Below are 25,206 nucleotides of genomic sequence, written 5' to 3'. Positions count from 1 at the left end.
TTTTAAAGCACTCGAAATGGAGTGATTTTTGCCATGTTTTGAAATCTTAAATGGTCATATCTTGGAAAGTATTCGCAGTACAGACTTGAAATTTATACCATTTCAGTCAGTTCATTACAGACCTTGAAAATATGATTTGCTTAACCAAATTCATAAAAATGATAAATTTTCCCAAACTTTTTTTTTCCAATTCTGAAAATTTCGAAATAGAAATTTTTTGTTTTATCAAATATATATTAGTTGTACACTACTTGTTAAAGTGTGTACCAAATGTCATGATGTCACCCCTAAGGGAAAACATGGAAATAAATTTTATTTTACTGCTATTCGTGTTGACTATTGTATCTCAACTGCACTTTGTTTGCAATCTGGTTCCTTAGGCTGTTGTTAAAACAAAATAATGGAGAACTAATTAAGCATACATAATCCTTTTGAAATTGTACTTAACTATGCCATGTAACAATTACCATCAATAATGTAAGGGATAGTATGCATTTTCATTAGAAATTAATTATTGAGACCAAATTAGCAAAGCACACCAAGGGGCTTTGTGCATGTGTAGCTCTTTAGGCATATGAGCTCAAGGGATGAGGTGGCAGAAATCATCCAATAAAATGTTGAAAGGCACATGTTGAAATACACCAGCTACTAAGTGAAGTTTGTACTTATTCCGACATGAGAGGTTCAATGTTTTATTGGTAAACTAGGCATTTTAAATCATGACAGTGGCATGTTTGTGCCACTCTGTCACCTGAGAGTTTTCCTACAGAATGAAAATAGTGACTTGATATATGCACACACAACAACAGTCTAACTGGTTTTCTTAACACCCATATTAATCAATTGTGGGAGAACAACATGAGCAAATATTTACTTCATTTGAATTGTTTTAGAGGGGTAAAGCATATATGCCATCAATCACTTCTACATGACAAATGATGAACATGCAGCATAAAAATCGAGCTTGGCAAGAAGTTACAGTTATTATAAAGCTGTAGCAGTCGCAAGGGCACAGAAGTATCATGCATTTACTCCTATGGGCAAACCTAAAGGTAAAGCAAAAATTGTTTCTGGCTTTTAAGGATTTTTATGTTCATAACATTCAATTGGGCCCATATGCTGCGTCCTTTTGAACAGATTACAGGACTTGTTGTTTGTGCCTATGACAATAAACAGTGGACAGGGTTGCCTCAAGTGAAATTCCCTGATTTCCAGACAAGTTTTAGCATTTTTCCCTGACAAATTTTGAAAACTCAAGGGTAAGTTAAGAGGTACGTTGACAATATGTCTTTGCAGCTATGGTACACGAAACAATAGCAGAAGTCAGGTAATATCTAAAATTAAAAAAACTTGCAAGCAGGTGGCGTTTCCCAAAGTGAGAAAAAAATCTTAAGTACTAACACCAACATCTTTTGTAATGAACTGTTTTTAGATGGAGAAAGCATGCCAAATAGTACATGTATTTCATGAAAACCACTGATGTCATTTCATTTCAATAAAACCAACACACATTTGGTGACAGAAATACGCATTTCCTTGGAGTCACATTACAGATTTAAAATACCTTCACTGATCTCAAGAATAACCTCAGAAAGATGTAGGCCTCTTAAAAGAAGTGTATAAGGCGGGGAAGAATTGTGTAAACAACCACTGTAGGTGACCGCCAATAAAATATCGGATCTACTATGTTCGTTATTGTCAGTTATTATCCACTGTGGTATATCTATTATTTTACAGGTATTTTGCGATTTTTCTTTTGAGAAATATACTAATATATAGTGTTCAAACTGCCAGTGACATAATTTTCTTCTCCATACTTTACAATATGTTAACCAGGCTACTTTTGAAGTCCCAAAATGTACTAGAACAAATAAAATGTCTATAAAACACCACATTGTACAACATACTTGGGGTGAGAGAGTCTGAATTCCTGAAATCTACCGTCCATGGCCTCTGGCCTGCTGAAGAGCACCGCAGTCCTGGGTCCACTGATAAACCATGAATATCCACTGTGTTACGCCACACACAAACAGACCTGGCCTGTGGGCAGATCGGTAAGACTAGATCTGACAGGCAGGGCCTACACATTAGTGGGAACCTAACAGCTTCAGATCGGCAGGCCCGATCCATTACAGATAAGACAAGAACAAAATTTTTCCCAATGTCTCCTCCCCCCTCCCCCCCCCCAAATTCCCCTGATGTGTTTCAAACACCCTGATTTCCAGAAACTAAAGCAATCCTGGTTGATGCCTTCTGTGCAATACAGTGATGAATAAGGAGAAGTAAACCTTTTATTTACACATCACTGTGGACCAGATCTTTCTTTTTCACAACTTAGAAGATCAGATAAATTGGCTGTAATAAAAAAACTTCATACTTTGCAAATTAAATTCCTCAACTGCCACTGGAACAACATATAAACTATCAGACGTAGAGTTGTGCAAGAGTGTGCCATTACATTAAGGATGTCATTACTGCTTGGGGGGAAATAGGTTATATTATTTCAAAGGAAAGTGCAATACATAAAATTAAGCAAGTGTCCAATTTTGCCACTGCTTTGACCTGTGACACCACCAAGATGATACATATATGGCAACCATATTTCAGTTCAGCTAAAAACTAATTGGGGAGGGGGGGGGGGGGGGGGGGGGGGGGCAGGGAGGGAGAGGAAGTAGATGGTCTTGGGTGGTGACATGCTAAATATACAGTAACAATGTCACCATTCTAAAACCATACCAAAAAATAAACATGAAATCCTCGCGAATAAACCGAACAAAAATTTAAAAATGAAAAAATCTGGAATCTAACATTTCATTTGACCGATATAGCTCTAAGGATAGTAACGATACCAGACACCTCCTCCCCCCCCCCCCCCCCCACACACACACACACACACACACACACACACCACACACACACACACACACACACACACACACACACACACACAAAAATAACCATCACTGAAAACACTGGCACATACTCCTGTACCTGGTTTGAGAAGCAGAAACTTGGCCCAACATCATAATTTCCATGCACTGCAAACACTTTACACATTCCACCAAGCTGTTATATAACTGGAGAACTTTAATTGCACAAGCCATATTGTCGCCCATAACAGCAACCAACCAATGACTAGTAAACTTTGTTTTAACATCCACGTATAGTAAAAAAAGTTTTCTATCTATTAACAACGCAATCAAACAATTTAGAAACGTACATCACACACTAGAATGTGCCATGGCTTGCTCCAGTTCACACCTTTGGCAAGCACAAACTATTTCTAACACGCTGCACCTCAATGATGTCACAGCTAAGACAGGTCAAACCAAATGGGTGAAATAGGACCCTTCCATTGACACTAATGTTAGACTGTAATAAGATGGTTAGTGGATCACCATAACATCTTCCTTGTTTAAAATGAGTAAAAAAGTCTCTTTACAAGGCACTCAAATAACAGCTACATCATTGTTTAATTAATAATACTGAATCATATTAACGTGTCTGTGAAATGATGGCATAATTAACTAAATTATTTGTAGTCTCTTTGTAGTATGTGTTGTTACAGTGCATGTTAAAATATCGTCACACTTAACATTTGAAAGCTGAATGTTAATTTCAGTTTTAAGTGTATGATTGTAATAATGTACTAAACTGATTATCATTAAATAAAAAATACTTCTTTGACAGTTATTTGACTTAACGTATTACACCTTAGTTACAAGTCAAAGGCCCAAAAAACTAATGCACAAGATGCTGCGCTTATCATAAAATGAAATTAATTTTATTATGTTCCTGCTGGAGCACCATCATGGAATTTGGCACACACATTAACAAATAATGAGTGAATAACTTTTTTTTTTTCAAAACAAAAAATATAATTTTGAAATTTACAAAAATTAAAAAACAATTTCATTTGGGAAAATGCAGCACTGTAATGGATATCATAAATTAGCATATACTACCAAAGGTTATAAGAATCTGAATAAAATGGTACAAATTTTAGGTCAGTAAGTCTAGGGAGATGTAGTGATTAACATTGCGCTTAATTTAGGAAGTTTTTGAAACTAATAACTCAGAACTGAAAGGTCCAAAAAAATTTTTTTTAATTTAATTTGTGATTTTTCATACAACCAAATTATCAAAATTTGATACATCAAGAACCAGACCATAGGTTGATTTGGCATGGACTGACCCAAACATAAAATTGGGCACAAACAAAAATATATGTATTGCACTATTTTGCCCTATCTACATATCCACCAAGTTTCATCAAGACTGTTTATTGCCACTTGGGCACATATAACATTAGAAAAGGTTAGAAGAATGTAGAGAAAGGCACAACACTGGTACAGTACTAAAATATTTGCCTTCCATCACAAAAAGAAGCTTTTTCAGGTAATTACAGCGTACAATTTAAAAATATTATATAATAGGCCCTATATGGGGAACTGGTTGATATTTTACATCTCCCACTGTAAAACTCTATTGTATCTTTAACATGTAGAGTGGTAGTTCTATCAACAGAGATGTGAGGAGGTTAGAGATAAGCACCCAGTCAACAATCACATCATTAAAGAATGAGCAGGAGCTCAGATTTAAGAAAGGAGAGGAACATAAATTAGTTGTGTCCTTTTCATAGGACCCAACCAACATTTGTCTTAACTTGAGAAAGCCACAAAAAAACTTACATCAGGAGGGCCACAAAGAGTCTGAACTCCCTTCTTGGATGTGAGCTTTCTTGGCCACCTCACTCCATAGGAGATAAAAGCAGACAGCAAATTCGAAAAGAGAAGAAATTATATAGATGTGCAATAAAAAAATAAAATCGACATGAAGGTCATCCCTCAAAGGAAAGGGATTGGAATTTGAACGTTTCTCTTCCAGAACACATGTATAAGCCTTCACCTTTTCCTGCACTGACTTCCTCACACCATAAGAAGAGAGAAAGAAAGGCAGAAAGATTTTTCTACAATTGTTCTGTAACACTAGGCAGTAGGCACATGCTTTCATATCAAATGTTGGGTGTACCTGTAAGTTAAGAATCCATATGACACTCTTCTGCTAATAACAGTATTATTTGTCTTGACTGGGTAACATATGCCTAATGCTCTACTACAAAGCAACCATGGAATTTAGCAGTTCATTTCACTCTACAATAAATCACGATTTCAGCTATTCTATAAACTTTAATACAATACCATATTATGGTACTCCTAGGCTTAATATCTATTTAAACTATCTACATGGAAGTTTTATATTAATATACCGGTATGCCTAAAATTCATAAGAGCTTCGTCAGTTATTCAGGACCTAAATTAATAATGCATGACACATGAACATCCACTGATGAATGCTGACCCTCACTGACAATCTTGAAGAAGAATAAAATCAATTTTCAAAACTGTTGATAAAGCCAGAGGTCGAACCCAAATACCGTTTTAAGACAGTTTACAATTTAAGATACCTTTAGTCTGATCAGGAATTACCGGTCTGTCACTGCACAACAAATTAAATCACTGAAATATTATGAAAAGTAAAAAGATTTAATTTGCCACAAAAGCTTTAATCAAGTCCTGTATAAGACAGCTGCCTTACAAACTGGTTTTGTCAATCATCCGCTATCGTATTATTACCTTCATCGCTTTCATCGTGCTCGTCATTCTCTCTGTCGTCGTCCAAATCATCGTCGTTGTCATCTTCAAAATCATACTCGTCGTGTACGTACGCTGGCGAATATGAAGGTCCATGATGAGACATTTTGTAGAATGTGTCAAAATATTTCACTACGTATAAGTAACTGTTTATGTGATACACAGGGGACGGTGAAATATTTTATAAAAATGCCAGCGTAAACAGGCATTCTTTTGATTACAATGTTCGTGGCCCATAACAGTAAATCCTGACACAACACACAGCCAGCCTAAACATATCTATGTTCCCATCGTTCTACACACGTAAAATCTATACTGAACCTAGCATCCGTCTCCTAATTTCAACCTGACAAAATCCATACTGCCACAACATTACCGCCTCAAGCTCGGAACCAAAACTAACGCTTTCACTGTTTAAATCACAGATGATAGCAACATATACAAACGAGTGAATTGTCTCTGATCCCAGTTACAATTACAGAAATCGACTCACGATATGATTGGGAGATTTTTCATTGACTACAACAATGTAGATTACGTATTTTACCATGGTATTTATTTTCTACACAAATTGCAAAAAATTAAAAGTTATACGCATTATATCAAATAAAATTAAAATTCAAGTATTCGTCATTTTTTGTGTTCAAGTAAATATTCCGACACATAAATGCCGGTCCAAACGCAACGATCTGTCTGTACAGCAAACCTAAAGCCACATCTACACTGGGTGTGAAACAATGTTCACAATATTGTTTGCTGCTACTGCTTTACTATCGATGTTCGCAACGTGTACTGTATTGAATTTTTTATGGTCCTTGAGGCTGAGAGACGAGAGTTCACTGGAGCGGTATTCGTCGAACAAGTTAGGCGATGCTATATGACTGCACGAGTCCGACTAAAACATGTAACGGCATTGGTACGCGTCCACTGCATAGTGCACACGAACGGCAGCCACAGAGGGAACAGGGTGCAAACAACTGCAGACTGTGGCACAATTGAGGCCTCTCGTCTGGGCTCCCGAGCTTATATTTGGGTTATTCCAGCGACTGGCAGAGAAGGCTGAGAAGACCAGCTTTGCGTATGGAGCCTCAACGAAGCTCACAATCTGCGGAGTTGTTCCCAGAATAGATCGTTGACCTTTGGTTCGGAGCCTAGTGGAAGGGCTGAACCAGAGACTTCGAAGGTTATGTTACAAGCTAGGCTGCGACTTCCTGGATATGCAGCATAGGGTTGATGTGCACTATACACCAGAGGCTGCGTGTGTGGTGCACAGAAGGGTTTTTCAGATTAGGTGACCCCCCCCCCAATTCAACCCATATAACGATATCTGTTGGAAAAGCCAGAAGTATCATTGAAAGATCAAAAGAAATGCCTCCCACTGGTGAGAGTATTAAAATCCCAGTGGTTAAATGCCAGTGCATTCACAACAAAGTACCAGACTTCGAAGCGCAATTGAAAAGCAGCAAAGCCCACATAATTCTAGGTACCAAAAAGCTGGTTGAAACCTGAAATTGATAGCAGTGAGACTTTTGGAGAAAACTTAGTGTATATCGAAAGGTTAGGCTAATGGGAAATGGAGGTAGTGTATTCGTCATAGTAGACAAGAACCTCAAATCCACTAGATAGAAGTTGACGCTACAAACAAGATTGTTTGGGCACGACTTAATATCAGGAGTGGGCATAAAATAGTAATATTGTAATCATCAGTGGAGACTTTAATCATCTACCTATCAATTGAGAAAGTTACAGTTTTGTTTGTAGCGGTCATGATAAGACATTCTGTGAAACATTACTAAATGCCTTCTCTGAAAACTATGAAGAACATATAGTTTGGAACCCTACTTGTGATGGAAATATATTGGATACAATGGCGACAAACAGACCTTACGTCTTTGAGGATGTCCACAATAAAACTGGTATCACTGACCATGACACGGTCATGGCAACAATGATTACCAAAGTACAAAGGGCAACTAAAAAAAGCAGAAAGAATTATGTGTTCCATAAACTATATACAAAGTCAACAGTGTCATATCTCAATGAGGAACCCAAAAATTTCAGCTCATGGCAGGAGCATGTAGAGGAACTATGGCTCAAGTTAAAAAGACTAGTTGACCATGCACTGGATAGATATGTACCCAGCAAAACCGTTCATAATGGGAGGGAACCTCCATGATACACAATCAGTGTAAAGAAACTTCTGGATAAACAAAGACTGCAGCATAATATGTGTAAAATAAAGAATAGGGCTATATGTGGATAGATGCTGAACAAAAAGCATTTGGCTGTCAAGAGAGCAATGCATGTTTCCAGGTGAAATGAATTAGGAACTGTACATGGGCAGAATAGGTAAAACAAATGAGAAAGACATAATGGTGATTTTATTATTACCAACCACTTACATAATTTGTTCAATATGGGCACCAGAGATGTTGATGAGATGCTGTGTCTATAAAACAATGATCCACAGTTGCTCATAGCAGTTCTGGTGGGAACTGAGCAAAGTGTTCCTGTATACGCGCCTACAGATCAGATAGAGACCAAATGTGTCTCCAGTAAAGACATTCTTTTAGATATCACCAGACTAAAAAAATCACATGGATTCAGATCAGGCAGTGTTGCAGGCCATGCATTTAGAACATTTGTGGGGAGAACATGTTTGTGGTAGTTGCATTAAGCAGATCTCTCACTGGGCAAGTGACATGAGGTGTTGCCTAATCTTGCATGAAAAAAGTTGTTTCTGCGCAGCTGTGTTATTCCAAAGCAGGAATTACATGCTGCATAAGGAGGTCTCGATGATGTGCAGATGTCACAGTATACCTGACAGGCCCTCTGGGTGTATTGTCTTTAAAGAAGGAGGTATTGAGAATAAAGGTACTAATGAATACACACAACACGGTCACATGTGGCAAGTGCAATGGCTCTTCATGCACTATGCTTGGTTTGACAGTGCAGCAAATTTGTTAATTCTGTGTTTTCACCACACCCTTTGGTGTAAAATGTGTCTCATCACTCCACATACTTTTGCCCAGCCACATGTCGTCTACTTTGATCCACATCAGAAACCAAAGAGTAAATTCAGAATGTTGCTGCAGGTCTTGCAATTTCAGTTGCTGCACAATCCAGATCTTGTACAGGTACCAGCGTGAAACAGATCACAAAATGTTCCATACGGTTGGTGATGGGATGGACAGTGACAGTGCATGAGTACCAGCACTACCCAGGCCATGTGCTGCATGGCCAGTTAACAGCAACAGTAACCTCATCAATAACTTCCACTGGGATATGACATCTTCCTCTTCCAGGTGCCACGCCAAGCTTACCCATATTTTTGAATTTCATTGTCATCATCTTTAAACCATTTAATGACATCGGGTCCCTTCTCAGTCCTTTCAGTCTGCAACTCTCACACAGTGTAGCACTGTAACTGCTGCTGTCCACATAAAACAGTTTCACTAACAGCACCACACAGTCTCTTTACTCAATACCTATACTGTTCACTCATGTTATGGCTTGTCAAATGACAGCATGGATGTCATACCATCATACAAACATACCACGCCGCCAGTGGTGGAAACAGGCAACGGCGGCGTGGTATGTTTGCTTGTACTAGAGGGCCGTTACGGCACCTCTTCGCGCACACATTGTGGGCCTTCTGCGGCTTATATACGGGATGCCGCTTGCACTGAGAAGTCAGTTCCGGCGAGATCATGTACCAGCACTCTCACCTGAAGATGGCGGCCAGTTGGACTGCTGAAATATTGTGTCAAGATGATGTTATGATCCGGCTGCACACCAGAGAAGAATATTATCTACATACTGAAGAGTTCAGAAAAATACAACACATTTTTTTAAAAAATATATGTTTTCAGATACACTGCTTTACATAATGGGTTTTAATCTGATCTGAGAGTTCTTGCAAATTAAGAGTTAAAAAAATAAATAATTAATATGTATTTAAGGAAGAACATAAACACACACATATAACTAAGGAATATTTGAACTCTGCAGACAGTATCATTATCGCATCATTCAGGTAGGTTACAGCTGCAAAGATTTAAAACCAGAAAATTTATACTCATTTGACCATTTACACACACTGACATACATAACTTTAGGTGGATAAAATCACTTAGACATAGGGCTCTTGCTGCCCAGGCATGCTGTCTGTCACATAACTAAACCCACCTGCTATGAAATAAGCTTTTGTTGTGGATTGCCACCTTAAATTGCTGCTATAGGATCTATTGTTAAAATTAATAGTGAGAAGCTTCTTCTTCTTTTTTTTTTCCCCAAGTTCAAAATTGTATCTCAACCAATCTTTAATCATGTCTTTAAGATCCTGTCAGTGGTGACCAGGTCTCTTACAGTCTCTAACAAAGTTTACAAGCAATTAGTTAGCACAGACATATGCAGAGCTTAAAAATTATGTCAGAAAATAAAAGAGCACACAGTACAGATGAAGTGATCAAAAGTTGCTTCACATGCAATTAAATAAAAATCATAATGGAACTACTACTGTAGCCACAAAGATAATACAAATTACCTAAAAAACACATTTTGATGTCTATTGCTCATAATCATAAAATATATCTTATCAGCTTCAATTAAACAAATGGTGAGGCAACACAAACGGTTTCCATGACTGGACTAAAATACTGACTAGCTAACCTGAACCTATACCACATGAAGATTAAGACCAGAATGAACAGAATTACTGAGAGCACAAACTGACTGGAATGGTGTAAATGTTGGCCTTATAAAGAGGATATCACTGAACTTTGTTAACTTATAATAGTTTGCAAATTCTATAGATCACAAAGTTAAACTCTTATTGCCATTGATTTTGTCATTATATTTTGTTTGTATTTTATTTCTCATGAGCAGTATCTATTGAAGTATGCAGTACTACTTCAAGCCTCACAATGGGGATCCCAGATTTATGACCATAGGATCCATCTTGTATGTTAAAATTTATTAATTTTTAATTAAGGAACCTTGCTCAGTAATAAAGGTGTCAATAGAGTCAGGAAAGTCAGGCGATATCTACAGATCCTGGACACACAGTAGTTTGCCTATAATTGGCACTGAAAGTTGGCCAGATGAAATCTTTAATTAACAGTATCTTTTAAAGTGATTAAGTTTGAGTTAATGTAAATACTTTACAGAAAAGATGAAAAATAGGTCTTAAATTTGGAGTTGGTCTTTCCTTCTGAACTTACGTCTTAACTCATAAGATTTTCCGTATGGCAAGGAAATTTTATAATTCTAGTAACTTCTGTTGGCCTTCATTTCTGGTGAAACTAAATAGTGCATTGCAATCACAATAACAGACTGAATTATCTGGATAATCAAGTTTTGTGTGGGGATTTTTTTCTACAATCTTAGTAAGTTTCATAACATATGATTAATGTAGGAATTGCAACACTGGAATAGTGAAAAGAAAATTAGTGAAAACTTCATATAGACATTAATGTATGAAACAGGAGTGCAGACATAGTAGGATGGATGGTCAGAGTCAACCTGCTTTGTCACATGCTGCTTACTGTGTCAAGACAGAGTCTAAGAATTATCATTTGCTTTAAAAGCAGAGCTTTATTAGGAGTGATCTCAATTTTTTCTGAAATCCTTTAGCTCTATGGTATTCTTCATTAGTATTGGAAGATGACTGCACAATTTTATTCCCATATATTTGATGTACAGTTCCAGCGATTGGGTTAATCAAGAGTAAATCGAGAAAACGTATAGTTGTGACGACCACGGCGGACAGAGCCATCACACCGACGTCATCTCAGACGCCGTCGCAATCTGTTCCACTGCGCGACCGTGGTGCGGACGGCGGAGGGAGCGCGCCGCCGCGACCGAACCCAGTTCCCTCTGGGCAGCCATAGCGTACGGATCTCCGTGCCGGCATGTTCACAGGAGCTCAGTCCGTCAGTTCACCTGATGATGGCGACATGTATGATTGCCGAAATATTGTGCCCGTTGGACACTATAGACCGGCAGCACACCCGTGGATATTTTGACTATCAAATACGCCGGGGGAAACTCAAGAATCACAACAAGAAGGACCTCGTCTCTCCGATGTACTCCACAGCTGAGTTGCAGGCTTGATGCCATGGAGCTCATTATCAGTCACTGCCAGACACTTGTCTTCCCATTGAGACATGACTTTGTACCTTAACTGCGAGATGATAGCATGCAGGGGGATAGCACACCAAAATACTAGAGGATCACGACACACCTCCTTGGCTGCTCGATCTGCCCTTTCATTCCTCACAGTCCCAATGTGCCCAGGTACCCAGCAGAAAGATACCTCCTTCCCCATCATTGTAGTTATAGGAGGGCATCCTGGATATTCTGGGTTACCGTATCTGGTGGGTACAAATGTTGGAGAGAGTAAAGGGCGCTCAGAGAATCTGAGCAGACAAGAAATTTAACACTGCAAGAATGTCTCATCTGCTCCAGTGCTTGCAAGCTTGCATATAATTCTGGACCGAAGACAGTAAATTTTGGAGGCAGTCAGACCTAGATGACACAATCTGGGAAAACAACACAGCAACCAACAGAATCCCCTGCTTAGACCCATCCGTAAAAACAGCTACATGTTCATGATACTCAGATAAAATACCAGAGAATATCGCATTAAAAACGGAAGTAGGAGTGCTATCTCCCCTTACTGCACCAAATCTAAAATCACTCTGGGCCTCTCCAGTAACCAGGGCAGCAGACGGTTAAAACCCTGGATTTGGGGTTGTACTGGCTCCACACTGAGTGATTACAGCACACACTGCAGGTGGATCCCAAATGGCAACTTGGCTTGTGGACGGTTGGAAAACAATCGTTCCAGAGGTGGACGAGCAACAGTATGGTGTGCGGGTGAAGGTGGAGCTGCAAGGAACTTACACGCCTGATGTACCATGAGGAGCTGGTGCTGGGTGGTAAGTGGCGGTTCCCCCACCTCAGCGCAGATGCTAGGTATGGGACTGGTCCGATAAGCACCTGTGGCCAGCCAAATCCCCTCATGACGGACAGCGTCAGAGGGCCTCGCTGACCCACACACTGTGCAACCATAGTCAAGCCGGGAATGCACAAAAGCCCAATAAAACTGAAGGAGACACACACTGTCTGCTCTCCAACACCTGTGGCTGATGCACTTGGTGATGTTTAGTGCCTTCACGGTTCTGGTTTTCAGGTCTCTCAGGTGTGGTAACCACGACAATCAGGAGTCAAAAATGAGGCCCAGAAACTGCATTGTGCCTCTAAAATGTAGGATGGTGTCCCCCACACTCAAGGCATGCAAATTAAAAAGACGATGAGAATGATTAAAATGAACACACACACACACACTTATCTGCCGAAAACTGGAATCCCATCTTTGCAGCCCAGTCCCCTAACCTCTCCACTGTAAGTTTCAATTGACGGCTCGCCATTGCAATACTGAAGGAGGAACAAAAACACTGCCCTGAGGAACACCATTCTCCTGCTCAAATAGATCAGACAACATGTCGCCAACTTGGGTCCTAAAAAACAGCTGAGATAGGAAAGACTGTATGAAGGTGGGGAGGTGGCCACGAAAGCTCCAATGATGCAGTTGTGCGAGAATACAGTGTCTACAAGTAGTATCATATGCCTTACTTATAATGAAGAATATGCAGATACAGTAATGCTTATGGAGAAAAGCCTGCTGAACAGCTACCTCTAGGAGTCAGATTGTTGACAGTGGACCGAAACTTTGGGATCCTCACTGAGAGTGGCTAAGGAGTTGCCTGTCTCTAACAACCAGACCAGATGATGGTTAACTATTTGCTCCAGGGTCTTTCCTACACAGCTCATTAAGGCAATACTCTGATAACTACTGGGACATGTGCAGTTCTTTCCTGGGTTGAGGATAGGAATCAGAATTGCCTCCCTCCATGAGTTGGGGAAGTTGCCTGTCTGTCATATTAGATTAAAACATTCAAGGAGGATTTCTTTTGATGCTGCTGGCAAATGTCGAAGCATGCAGTACCGGATTTGGTTGTGATCGGGCACAGTGTCACAGACCTCAGTCAGTGCTGATTCGAGCTCCCACATGGAGAAAGGGGAGTTGTAGGCTTCAGAACTGTTGGACCTGGAATCCAACTTTTCCCTCTCTACAGTCGTATGATAGCGACAAAACTCCATATCCAGACTTGCATTGGCAGTAGTTAGTGCAAAATGTTCGGCCAGCATCTGAGCAATGTCTCTGGATGTTGTTTGGAGGCACCCTTGTTTCAGATCTGCTGCTATCGGTAAACAGCTGCAATTACCGGAAAACCTCTGGATGGTTGGTTGGTTGTTTGAGGTTTAAGGGACCAAACAGCAAGGTCATCAGTCCGTTGTTTCAAATATGGTCCATTCCGCTAATGGGACATCTCAAGAAAGTCAGAACAATAAAAGGGAAAAAGCTTAAAACGTAAAAGGGCAGTCATGTTGTCAATGGTAAAAACAAAATGAGGGAAGTCAGCAAGAAAACGAACCCAATGCTGCGCTGAAGCAGCATAGGCAAGACCACCTGTGACTTAAAAGGTGCAACCGCTAGAATGTAAAAGTACATATGGGAAAAGGAGACTAACCAATCCTTAAAAAAAAGGGTAAAAACAGAGTAAAAGGGGAAGAAAAGAGGATCTTGGTCAGGGAGGTGAATCGGGAATCTCCGAACACGGCGTACAGTGGGAGACACCCAAACACTCACCGCCCTGCCCCAACACTAGAGAGAGATTAAAAACCTTAAAACTGAGAATAAAAAACACTTTCCCGGAGGAAACCGAGAACCAGAGAGACCATCCAGGAATCGTCACCCAATATCAAAGGTAAAGTGTGGGGGAGTCTGTATTTAGCACGCAGAGCCAAAAGAAGGGGACATTCAACCAAAATGTGGGCTACTGACTGGAAGGCTCCACAACCACAAAGTGGGGGTGGCTCATCACGCAAAAGAAAACCATGGGTCAGCCTGGTATGGCCAATGCGGAGACGACACAGTGTGGTCGAGTCCTCTCGGGAGAGGCGAAAGGAAGAACGCCACGGGCCTGGTGTCACCTTAATCGCACGAAGTTTATTAGACAGGGGAGTAGCCTCCCAAGAATTGGCCCATGACTGTGCAAAGTGGGATTTGATATGAAGCCGTAAATCCGCTGCATGAGGGGTTACAGAAAACGGGGGGTAAGTGACTGCTCCCCCAGCCAAACGATCAGTGAGCTCATTACCCGAGATACACCACACCTTGAGATTGAGGTTTTTTTTATAGAGGTTTATCCCGTCCTTGTGATCCAGGCGGTCAAGCCAAGATCCCTGTTCCTTGAGACATGCAACATACCATCACCACACCATACAGAGGGCACTGAAGCATGCCCAGGGCTTATGGTAACAGGAGATTGGCAGTGTCTACCAGTCCCCAGCTGAGGAAACACAGGGTCGCCAAGCCTGCACTCAGCTAATCAATGCTGCTGAGCCCCTGAGGGTGAGAGCTTTGGAAGATGTAGCAAGTTGAACAGGTCAGCTAGGCATGGTCTTGGTGCTATGAGGGGTTAATGAAGAGAAACAATGTGGCTAGGATAGGGGATGGATGGTGGTGCCCCAAGGCAGCAGTAGGATGTCAGCAGGTTGGATAACTTACACAGGTGATGTTTGGAATGATCCTCCAGGTGCTGAAAAGCAAGGGATTCACTTTAAGAGATGTAAAGTATGTGATAGGGATTGCACAGTGACAGTATCATGCTGAGGGACCAGAGGTTGTTGTATGATGCCTGTGCCATAGAAATTTGTTTTTTGTGCTACCAGTTTTGTGAGGGTCAGGGTCTGGCAGAGTCTGAAAAAGACATTGTTAATGTGAAAGGAGGAGTGAGTTCCAGAGAAGGGAATTTTTATGGTTAGGACATTTGAGAGGGGGGGGGGAGTCCATTGTTTAGGCAGAATTTAAGGAACAAAATGTGGGATCATGTTTTAGCCAGGCAAAGGGACACTGGTGCAGATAGATGGAGCATGGGTTCACTATGCAGGGATGGCATTGGGGAAATGGGAATGATGCAGTAATGGGCAAATGAAGGTGTTAGGTGGTTGTCAGGGAACCTGAATAACAGAAAAGACATGTAAAAATACACAAAGACACTCAAAAACAAGCACAAATACTTAAAAATACATAAAAATTTGAAAAATGGTTAAACACCATAAGAATAAGCACCAATACATAATGTTAAAAAACTTGGGAGAAAAGGAGTAGTTGAGGTATGGGAGCATGGGCATATTGGAATGAGGAACGAGAGAGGGAGGGCATCTGGTTAGGCTGAGGTTTACAAGTTTGTGTGGTATGTGTATGAGGTAGGAGTAGAAAATAAAACATGAAAATATGCAAGGATGAAGGAGGAAATGTGATCAATAGGAATAATAACAACTATCAGTGGGAAGAATTTGGAGCATGAAAAGCTGCACCAACAATCATGTTGTGCATGGAGAAGGTCATTGATACCATGTGACTTGGAAATCAGATCATGTGGGGTTTGAAATGTGATGAAAAAACACAGGAAAGAAGAGAAAGATGTTGAGATGGGTAAAGCTGTAGAGAATAGTAAGAAAGGAAAACATCACAGGGTTGTGGGATGGAAGAAAAACCATTAGGCGAAATCAAACAATGGGAACTCCATGTTGGAATATCAACAATATGAGGAAAGTGATAGACTGCTACTCACCATTAGGACGACACATCAAGTTACCGACAGACACAATGAGAAGACTGTTACTATTTAGCTTTCAGACAAAGCGTTCTTCAGAAAAGAAAACACAAACACATTCATTCACACAAGCAAGCATGCTTCAGACACACGACTGCATCTCTGGCAGCTGGGAACAGAATGCAACTGTCACAAGGAACGAAGGCAGAAACACAGAGGGTGGGTAAGGGGAAGGGATAGCAGAGTATGGGTAGGGAGAGAGAAGAACACTTTCTGGCAGAGCTTGCAGAGCCTAGATGGAGGCATAAAGAATGCCAGGCACATTATCAGGAGAATGTGGACAATGGAGGCGATGGGGAGGGAAAGGGGGCGGGGGAGGACACAGAAGAGGAAGACAGGTGTGTGTGTTGGCAAAGGGTGGCACACAATGAGGGTGGCACACAATGAGGGTGGGGGATGTGAATAGCAAGGAGATGACAGGAGAGAGGGAGTGGAAACTGTTGGGTGGATGGTGTGGAGACAGTAGGTTACTGTAGGTTGAAGCCAGGATAATTTCAGGAGTGTAGAAAGTGTTTTAAGAATAACTCCCATCTGTACAGTTCAGAAAAGCTGGTGGTGGAGGGAAGGATGCAGATGGCCCAGGTTGTGAAGCAACCACTGAAATCAAGCTTGTTGTGTTCAGCTGCATGTTGTGTCTCAGAGCAGTCTTCTTTGCTCCTGGCCACAGTACCGTGGTGGCCATTCATCCTGGTAGACAGTCAGTTGGTAGTCATACCGATATAAAAAGATGTGCAATGGTTGCAAAAGAGCTGACATATGACATGACTGCTTTTTCAAGTGGTCCAGCTTCTGATGGGGTTGGATAAGCTGGAATAGGAAGGGCTGTGTGGCTGGATTGGGCAGGTTTTTCGCCTGGGTCTTCCACAGGGATATCATCCCTGTGTTAGAGGGTTGGGATTTTGAGTGGCATAAGGGTGGAATAGGACATTGTGGAAGTTGGATGGGCAACAGAACATCACTTTAGGAGGGATGGAAAGGATCTTTGGTAGGGTATGACGAAGATAATCAAAGGGCATGATGATAGGTAATCAAAGCCCTGATGAACGGTCTGGTTCAGTTGTTCTAGTCTGGGGTGGTTTACATTATATATGTTAATGTGTATGACCTACCATCTTAATCATATGACAACAAATGGATTAGTGCTGTAAAGGAAAACTCTTAAATATATGAAAATAGTTTCCAAATGCAAATATTTTGGATACCACTTATATTTGTTGAAGATTCCATTTTACACATGGTCTTCATTTAAACAGCCTTGGGAACAAATTTTTAACACTAAGACAGCTTGACACAATCACTTTGAATCCCTTTGTGTCAAATGCAGGAAAAATGAGACAAACGAAGAGGAAAGTAGAAGCATCAGCATCCTCACTAGTAACAACAGCAAGTGCATCAACAAGTTTAGAACCAATGTCAGTGGTAGCAGCTGAATCATCATTAGTTACATCAGCAGAGCTGCTGCCATCAGCATCAAAACTAACAGTGGCACCACCAGTCACAGAGATTCTAGCAGCAGCTTCAAATCCTCCCCCCCCCCCCCCTTGAAAAAAAAAAAATAGTAGACTTTACCTTCTGCAAACAAGATACAAGCCCTTTAAAATATTCCCAGCAAATTTCATGAGTCAGTACTAGCGAATAAGATAGTATCAAAAGTCTGTCACCAATATGCATTTATTTCTAACAGCTGTGTCCAAAAAATTTACTTTTATGATGTACAAGAGCTCAAGAATAAACTTAGTGAAATAGATATCATAGCTGGCAGTAACAGTGACTTGTCAGATCTATTAATATTATGCCATACTGAGCACTACATGAGGTCTTCTGAAATAGAATGTGTTGTGTTATCACAGTATAGACCAGTGTTTCAGTTTTCAAGTATACAGGGAGAAGCATATATGAAAGACAATATCACTAGCATACCATTTAACATATGCATATGTAGCTCCCTCAGCAATGAAAAAGACATATGTCACACCATGTTTCCACCAAACAAAGAGGAACACTCTTGTGACCAACTCAGCAAAACATCATCATAAAGATGATGCTGCAACAAGACTCACTAACTAGCTGCAGGTGCAAGAACATGCATTCATCACACTGATGTTGCAGAAGTCACTGCCTGGAGCTCCTGATAGGAGAACTTGCAGCACTACTACAATATCACCAGGACTGTGGAGTTGCTGATATGATGGGAAAAATGGAGCAACAATGTCATGCTTCTCAACAATCAGGACTTGTGCTTCGACTTGAAAAGCAAAACTGCTATCATTTCAGGAAAGACAGCAGACCAGCTTCCATATACAAGGCCAGTCTCGGCCATCAACAGTGGCTAGACACTAGAGGAGGTCCAGGCTAGTCTTTGAGCCAAGATGCATCAGTGAGCTGCCACTGCCAGATGCTGTCTTCAATAGCCAAGGTCACAGCCTGTGCTAAATCTGACCACCATCAGGTTACTCTCCCAGTGATTATCATTTGCTGCCGGACGCCTGCCTAATGGACCAGCATTCAAGTCTCAGCCATCTAACATCTCAGCCATCGCTGCCTGAGAGAGCATGTGCTGTCACTGTTCACCATCACCCAGTGCAGGCACACACTACTGCCATCATCCATTCTGGGGGTCATGGTTTTATCCTGCCTGGCCCAGTACATTCCATGCTGGGCAGTGGGTATGGGCCAGCTGCACCAAGGGTGCTCTGCACTGTCTGCCACAAGTCACTGCACTCTGTTCCTTATTCAGGGCTACAGTATGCTGACAGTATCTAGTATCATTCACTGGTTGCCACCATTGCCTGAGGAAACATGCCACATGCTTACCATCCACTGGTCTACTACTGACATCAGCATGCTTCCCCATCTGAAGCCATCTCACGTCAAAGAGAGCACTGACATTTTCTCAGTACTGTCTTCCTTGCTGTACTTGTTACATAACAAACGGATTTTCTTCAACCAGTACTGTTTCCATGACAGAACATAGGGAGACTGTATACCAGCACCAAACTGTAGATAGCAACTTTATAAGCTGTCACTTTAACCGCCACTTCCCTCAAAAATAAGGAAACCCTCAAAATGGATCACCACAGCTTTCATTACATCATCTAGAAGAAAGAGAGAGCTTTGATCCCTCAGAAAACCAAATTTGGCAATAGTAAAGAATGAAGTACATTACTACATATAAAAAGATCTGTAGAAATATAGTTAGTGCAGCCACCAAAATGCTGCAAATGATTACCTGCTCGAATCATCATAAAACAAAAGTAACTGCACATGAAAAATTATTAATACATACACAGGTAGAAGCAACATTAACCTACAGTAAATTAACATACTTTACAGAAACACTTGAAAATCTCACAGATCACCTCCAGAACTGGTCTCAAATATCTGCACTGACTCATTGTTCTTACCACTGACATCAGACATAGAGACAGAAAAATTTTCTCTGTCTAAAATACAGAAAATGTCATCTACATGACCAGGTACACTTCTGCACCTCCTCTTCCATAAATGCAGCAAGCTTATTAGTAAATCAAAATCCCACATAATAAACTCATTATTCCTAAGTACCACATTTCCAACTAAATTTAAAATACCACAGTTCATATCAAGACACAAAAAGGGGAGCAGAGAAGATATTAGCAATTACATAGCAACTGCAGTACTCTTAGTATTCAGCAGGATATCTGAATGCACCATGAGATCAGATTAAATACATAAACGTTCTGTCTCTTGCAAAGTTTGGCTCCCAAGGAAAGAGAACTAAATTTTACACTTACAATTAGTCTTATTGACAAGAAGCTACCAACAACAGGTATTTTTGTGGCCTTAGAAAGTCCTTCAACACAGTTAATGTCAACATCTTGCTGCAAAAGATTTATTCCTGTACGGGACAAGGGGAACTGGCTCTGACTGGTTTAAACATTATCTTAAAGACTGAGAACAACATATTTGAGTAAATCATATCAGGAAATTGCCAGTACTGTACTTGCATCTATACAATCCATAAAAATGGGGTTCCACAAAGATCAGTCTTAGGCCCTTTATTGTTCTTGCTTCACACAAATGAACGTCCCTTAAACTTACCTACCAAGAGAACCTTTCTCTTTGCTGATGACATCACAATTCTCATTTTGTTGTTGTTGTGATTGCGATCTTCAGCCCAAAGACTGGTTTGATGTAGCTCTCTGTGCTACACTATCCTGTGCAATCCTCTCCATCTCTGAATAACTGCTGCAAGCCATGTTGTTTTGAAACAGCTTAATGTATTTGCCTCATGGTCTCCTCCTACAATTTTTTGCTCCCCCTCACAGTTCCTTCCAACACTAAATTGGTGATCCCTTGATGTCTCAAAGTGCCCTGTCGAACAATCCCTTTTTTTAGTCAAGTCTTGCCACAAATTCCTCGTCTCCCCAAATCTATTCAGTACCTCCTCACTAGTTACATGATCGACCCATCTAATCTCCAGTGTTCTTCTATGCCACCACAGTTTGAAAGCTTCTATTCTCTTTTTATCTAAACTGTTGATCACCCATGTTTCACTTTCATTCATGGCTACACTCCAGACAAATACCTTCATAAAAGACTTCCTAACACTTAAATCAATATTCAGTATAACAAATTTCTTTTCTTCAGAAATGCTTTTCTTGCTGTGGCCTGTCTACATTTTATATCCTCTCTAATTCAGCAATTATCATATATCTTACTGCCCAAATACCAAAATTCATGTACTACATTTGGTGTTTCGTTTCCTAATAAAATTCCCTCAGCATTGCTTGATTTAATTTGATTACATTCCATTAGCCTTGTTCTGCTTTTGTTGATGTTCACCTTGTATTCCCCTTTCAAGAACCTGTCCATTCCATTCAACTGCTCTCTGAATCCCTTTGCCACCTCTGCCGGAATTCATTTCTCCTCCTTGAACTTTAATTCCTTCTCCAAATTTTTCTTTGGTTTCCTTTACTGCCGGTTCAATGTAAGATTGAATAACATTGGCGACAGGCTATGACCCTGCCTCATTCCCTTCTCAACCACTGCTTCCCTTTCATGCCTGTTGACTCTTGTAATGGCCGTTTGGTTTCTGTACAAGTTCTAAATAGCCTTTCAAAATGGTTCAGACGGCTCTGAGGACTATGGGACTTAACATCTGATGTCATCAGTCCCCTAAATAGCCTTGCACTCCCTCTATTTTATCCCCACCACCTTCAGAATTTCAAGGAGTGTATTCCAGTCAACATTGTCCAAACCTTTCTCTAAGTCTACAAATGCTATAAAATATGTTTGCCTCTCTTTGGCCTATCCTTTAAGAGAAGCTGTAGGGTCAGTATTGCCTTACATGTTTCTACATTTCTCTGGAATCCCCTGAGGTCAGCTTCTATCAATTTTTCCATGCTTCTATAAATAATTTGTGTTAATATTTCACAACCACAGCTTATTAAACTGATAGTTTGGTAATATTCACATCTGTTTTCTTTGTAATTGGAATTATTACATTCTTCTTGTAGTCTGATACTATTTTGCCTGTCTCGTAAATCTTGCACACCAGGTGGAATAGTTTTGTTTTGGCTGGCTCTCCCAAGGACGTCAGTATTTGTGAGGGAATGTCATCTACTCCAGTGGCTTATTTCGACTTAGGTCTTTCAGTGCTCTGTCAAATTCTTCTCATGGTATAATATATTCTATCTCATCTTCATCTATGTCCTCAACCCTTCTGTAACATTACCTTCAAATTAATTTTCCTTGTATAATCCCATTACATACTCCTTCCTCTCTTCTTTGCTTAATACTGCTTTATTTATTTATATCCTTTTGCATGTAGCCATCAAGCTGACAGCTTTTGCAAATTTCATACATAGGCCGAGTAATAAATTAACACAAATAACACTTATGTATAGTAGTGGCACAGATATTCATCTTAATGTTCTAAAGATATTATATGTAAAAACAGAGGACATGTAGCTTAGAACTCACTGAGTGAACACAAACACTTACTTACTAGGAAATCTTTTAACTCAATGCAGAACAGCTCTACTTAATATGTTTTCATAGTACATGGTAGCTTGTTGAACCAAGTCGGCCCATTAATATGAGAACCAGTCATTTCTAATTTTGTCCTCTGCCTGAAGTAGTTACCTTTAGTTCTGGTATCATAATTACACGTATGACTGTACTTCTATACTTTGTGTTTATTTTCACAAAAACATAATAAGTCTATACAAATATAAGCAATACATTGTTAAATATTTATGTTGGACAAAGCTTTCATGGCAGTACTCTCAGGGCCTCAGTTTATGCATTAACCTAATTACTCTCTTCTGTAATATAAATATTCTATTCAGATGCAGGTCTGCCACACAGCCCTGTAATTCAGTACCAAATTAAGCAGTGGATAAATTTTTTCAGATCATACAACTTTTAAGGTTTGACTTAGAACTATTTTTGATAGGTGGGTTATCAAGTACAAGCTACTGTGGAGTTTCTGTCACCAAAAATTAAAGTGGTTTACCTAACAAAGACTTTTGTCCAGGTGGACACCAAGAAATTTGCCTTACAGAGAATGATAAGTTCAAATATTAATTGCTACTTCAGGACAATAGATATTTTATCTCACTCTACGAGACAGCGGAGTACTTGGATGGGTGAAGTGAAAACTACATAAATTCCAAGTTAAAACAGGACACCAGCCAGAAAATCACCGCTGTGCTTAAAACCAGCAGCAGTGATATAGAAAATAAACTGAAATCTCTGCTAACATAGTACGGAGGTATCTTTTGAGGCAACACTGAATTGCCAAGGGGGAAGCCACATGGTCTGAGGCATCTTGGCACGGTTCTTGCGGTTCCCCCCGTTGGAGGTTCAAGTCCTCCCTCGTGTGTGTGTGTGTGTGTGTGTGTGTGTGTGTGTGTGTGTGTGTGTTGTTGTTGTTGTTGTCCTTAGCATAAGTTAAGTTAAGTTAGATTAATTAGTGTGTAAGCCTAGGGACCAATGACCTCAGCAGTTTGGTCCCATAGTCCTTACCACAAATTTCCAAAATTTTCTGACACTGAATTTATGTAAGCGAACAGTAGTTTCATCAGTGACAATGGACAAGGAAGGGGAACTGACAACAACTGCAGAGTCTCCTGTCACATGCAACTAGCACCAGTTGTGTCATTGCTGTAGAAATGGTGGTAGATGAAGATGATTTGATTTTATGTATTAATGTATGATCAGTATTTCAGTACACAATATAACAAATAATTCTACGTTATTTACATAACTCAATTGACTTTACATAATTATTCAACTGTTGTTCACAGACTGCAGGAACTGTCTGAGATATAGCTGGTTTCAAAATCTGAAATAAACTTGCAAGGTTCTGAAAGGAATTTCTTGTCGACAAAACCGAAGACTAACAGCAAGTCGCCAGTTCGTAGGAATTGCTTTTCAGAAATCTTGTGTCTTTCTTTGAAGCAAATGGCTCTATCAAGTACGTAAGAATTCTATAATCAGACTGTGACAACCTACTGATATTACAAAAAGAGTGTCTTCTTCCACATTCAGTTCATGCAGCATATCATTTCCGCCACATTTACTACAGTATATTTTTCATCCAACATGATGACTATATCCTTGTTGAGTATTAGTGATGATTACTTATCATTAATTCATCATCTTCAATGAATGTAGTGGCCACACAGTGCAATATGCAAAGTGAAATATTTTCCTCCGGATCCAGTGTTGCAGATGATGCAAATGCACGAACGGAAATGTTTGCCACTAGTGTGAATGGAGACACAAATAACAAACAAAGTTGCAGACAGACTTAGAAACAATGTTTGGAACAGGTAGATGTTTCTAAACTCACGTCATTGTAAATGTAGCAGGGCAAGCAACCCCTTCAACACCTCTTACATTCCACATGCCCACAAGCAGGCATTAGAGAAGCAGCGTAGCACCACACAGCTGAATGGGCGTTGATGTCTCTGTACAGATAAAAAGTGATCAACAAAGATGTGCAGGTGGCACCAAGGATTTTGCCAAACTGGGGTCTTAGAGGGACTCTGCCCATTTTATTCATGCACGTGCCAATGTTGCATTCCCCGCAGGAGGATGCAAAATAGGAGAACAGAAAAAGCATTTAACACAGTTTGCTGCTTCGGATCACAATTACATTTTGTTGAATGGTGCCTAGTCGTTCCACAAGTAATAAGGGTAAAAATTGGGGTCAGGGTGTATTTCAAAGGGGTCACATCATGTTCAGTGGCATTACATGACCATGATGTCCTTAGAGAAGGGCTGAATCATCCAGGGACTGTCAGAAAAGTCGCACATCATCAATAACATCATCCTGTTGCTTATCACACAGCAAACTGTTATTTCGACTGTAAAATATGTGGAACTCAATGCTACAAGGCAAGGTATGATTTCATTGATGCCCTTTATGCCACCTCCTGAGGACTATTCGGGTCGATTTTGAGCAGTGGTGTGTCTGAAATATCTGCATATGTTTGGCAGTGTAACTCACGGCATGCAAATTTCACAAACTATGTTCATACAGTATTTGAGAATGAGACTTACAACAAATTTTTCATATAATTTCAAACCTTTATGAAATTTCTTAACACTGACACCTCCCACAAAAGGCTGAAAGGAAAAGAAGTTTATCGCACACTACATTTTTGCTGCTCATGTAGAAAACTTCAGCATCAGGCATGCCATTATAGTTTATTACTTCTTTACTGCTGACCCTATTCACAACATATTTTGCACACAGTATCCACATATAGTGTCCAGTGCAGAAGTCCAATTTCAAAATTAGGGCATGTGGG

At 40.2% G+C, this 25,206-nt stretch overlaps 1 protein-coding gene across 2 annotated transcripts in view; it reads right to left on the bottom strand.

Annotated features, from left to right (window-relative positions):
* Positions 1-6,073, bottom strand: part of LOC126189036 (sin3 histone deacetylase corepressor complex component SDS3) — a 105,705-nt gene extending 99,632 nt beyond the window's left edge. For both annotated transcript variants that reach the window (XR_007537901.1, XM_049930891.1), the window contains exon 1: positions 5,637-6,073. Coding sequence is in view for 1 of the 2 variants with exons in the window: in XM_049930891.1 (XP_049786848.1) it covers positions 5,637-5,760 (124 nt within the window). In the remaining variant the exon portion in view is untranslated. The remainder of the gene's footprint in view (positions 1-5,636) is intronic.
* Between the last annotated feature and the right edge of the window lie 19,133 nt (positions 6,074-25,206).

This window comes from Schistocerca cancellata, chromosome 1, assembly GCF_023864275.1.
Source record: "Schistocerca cancellata isolate TAMUIC-IGC-003103 chromosome 1, iqSchCanc2.1, whole genome shotgun sequence".
Lineage (NCBI taxonomy): Eukaryota > Metazoa > Arthropoda > Insecta > Orthoptera > Acrididae > Schistocerca > Schistocerca cancellata.
Note: the sequence above shows the minus strand (reverse complement) of the source record. Positions and strands in the feature narration are given on the sequence as shown.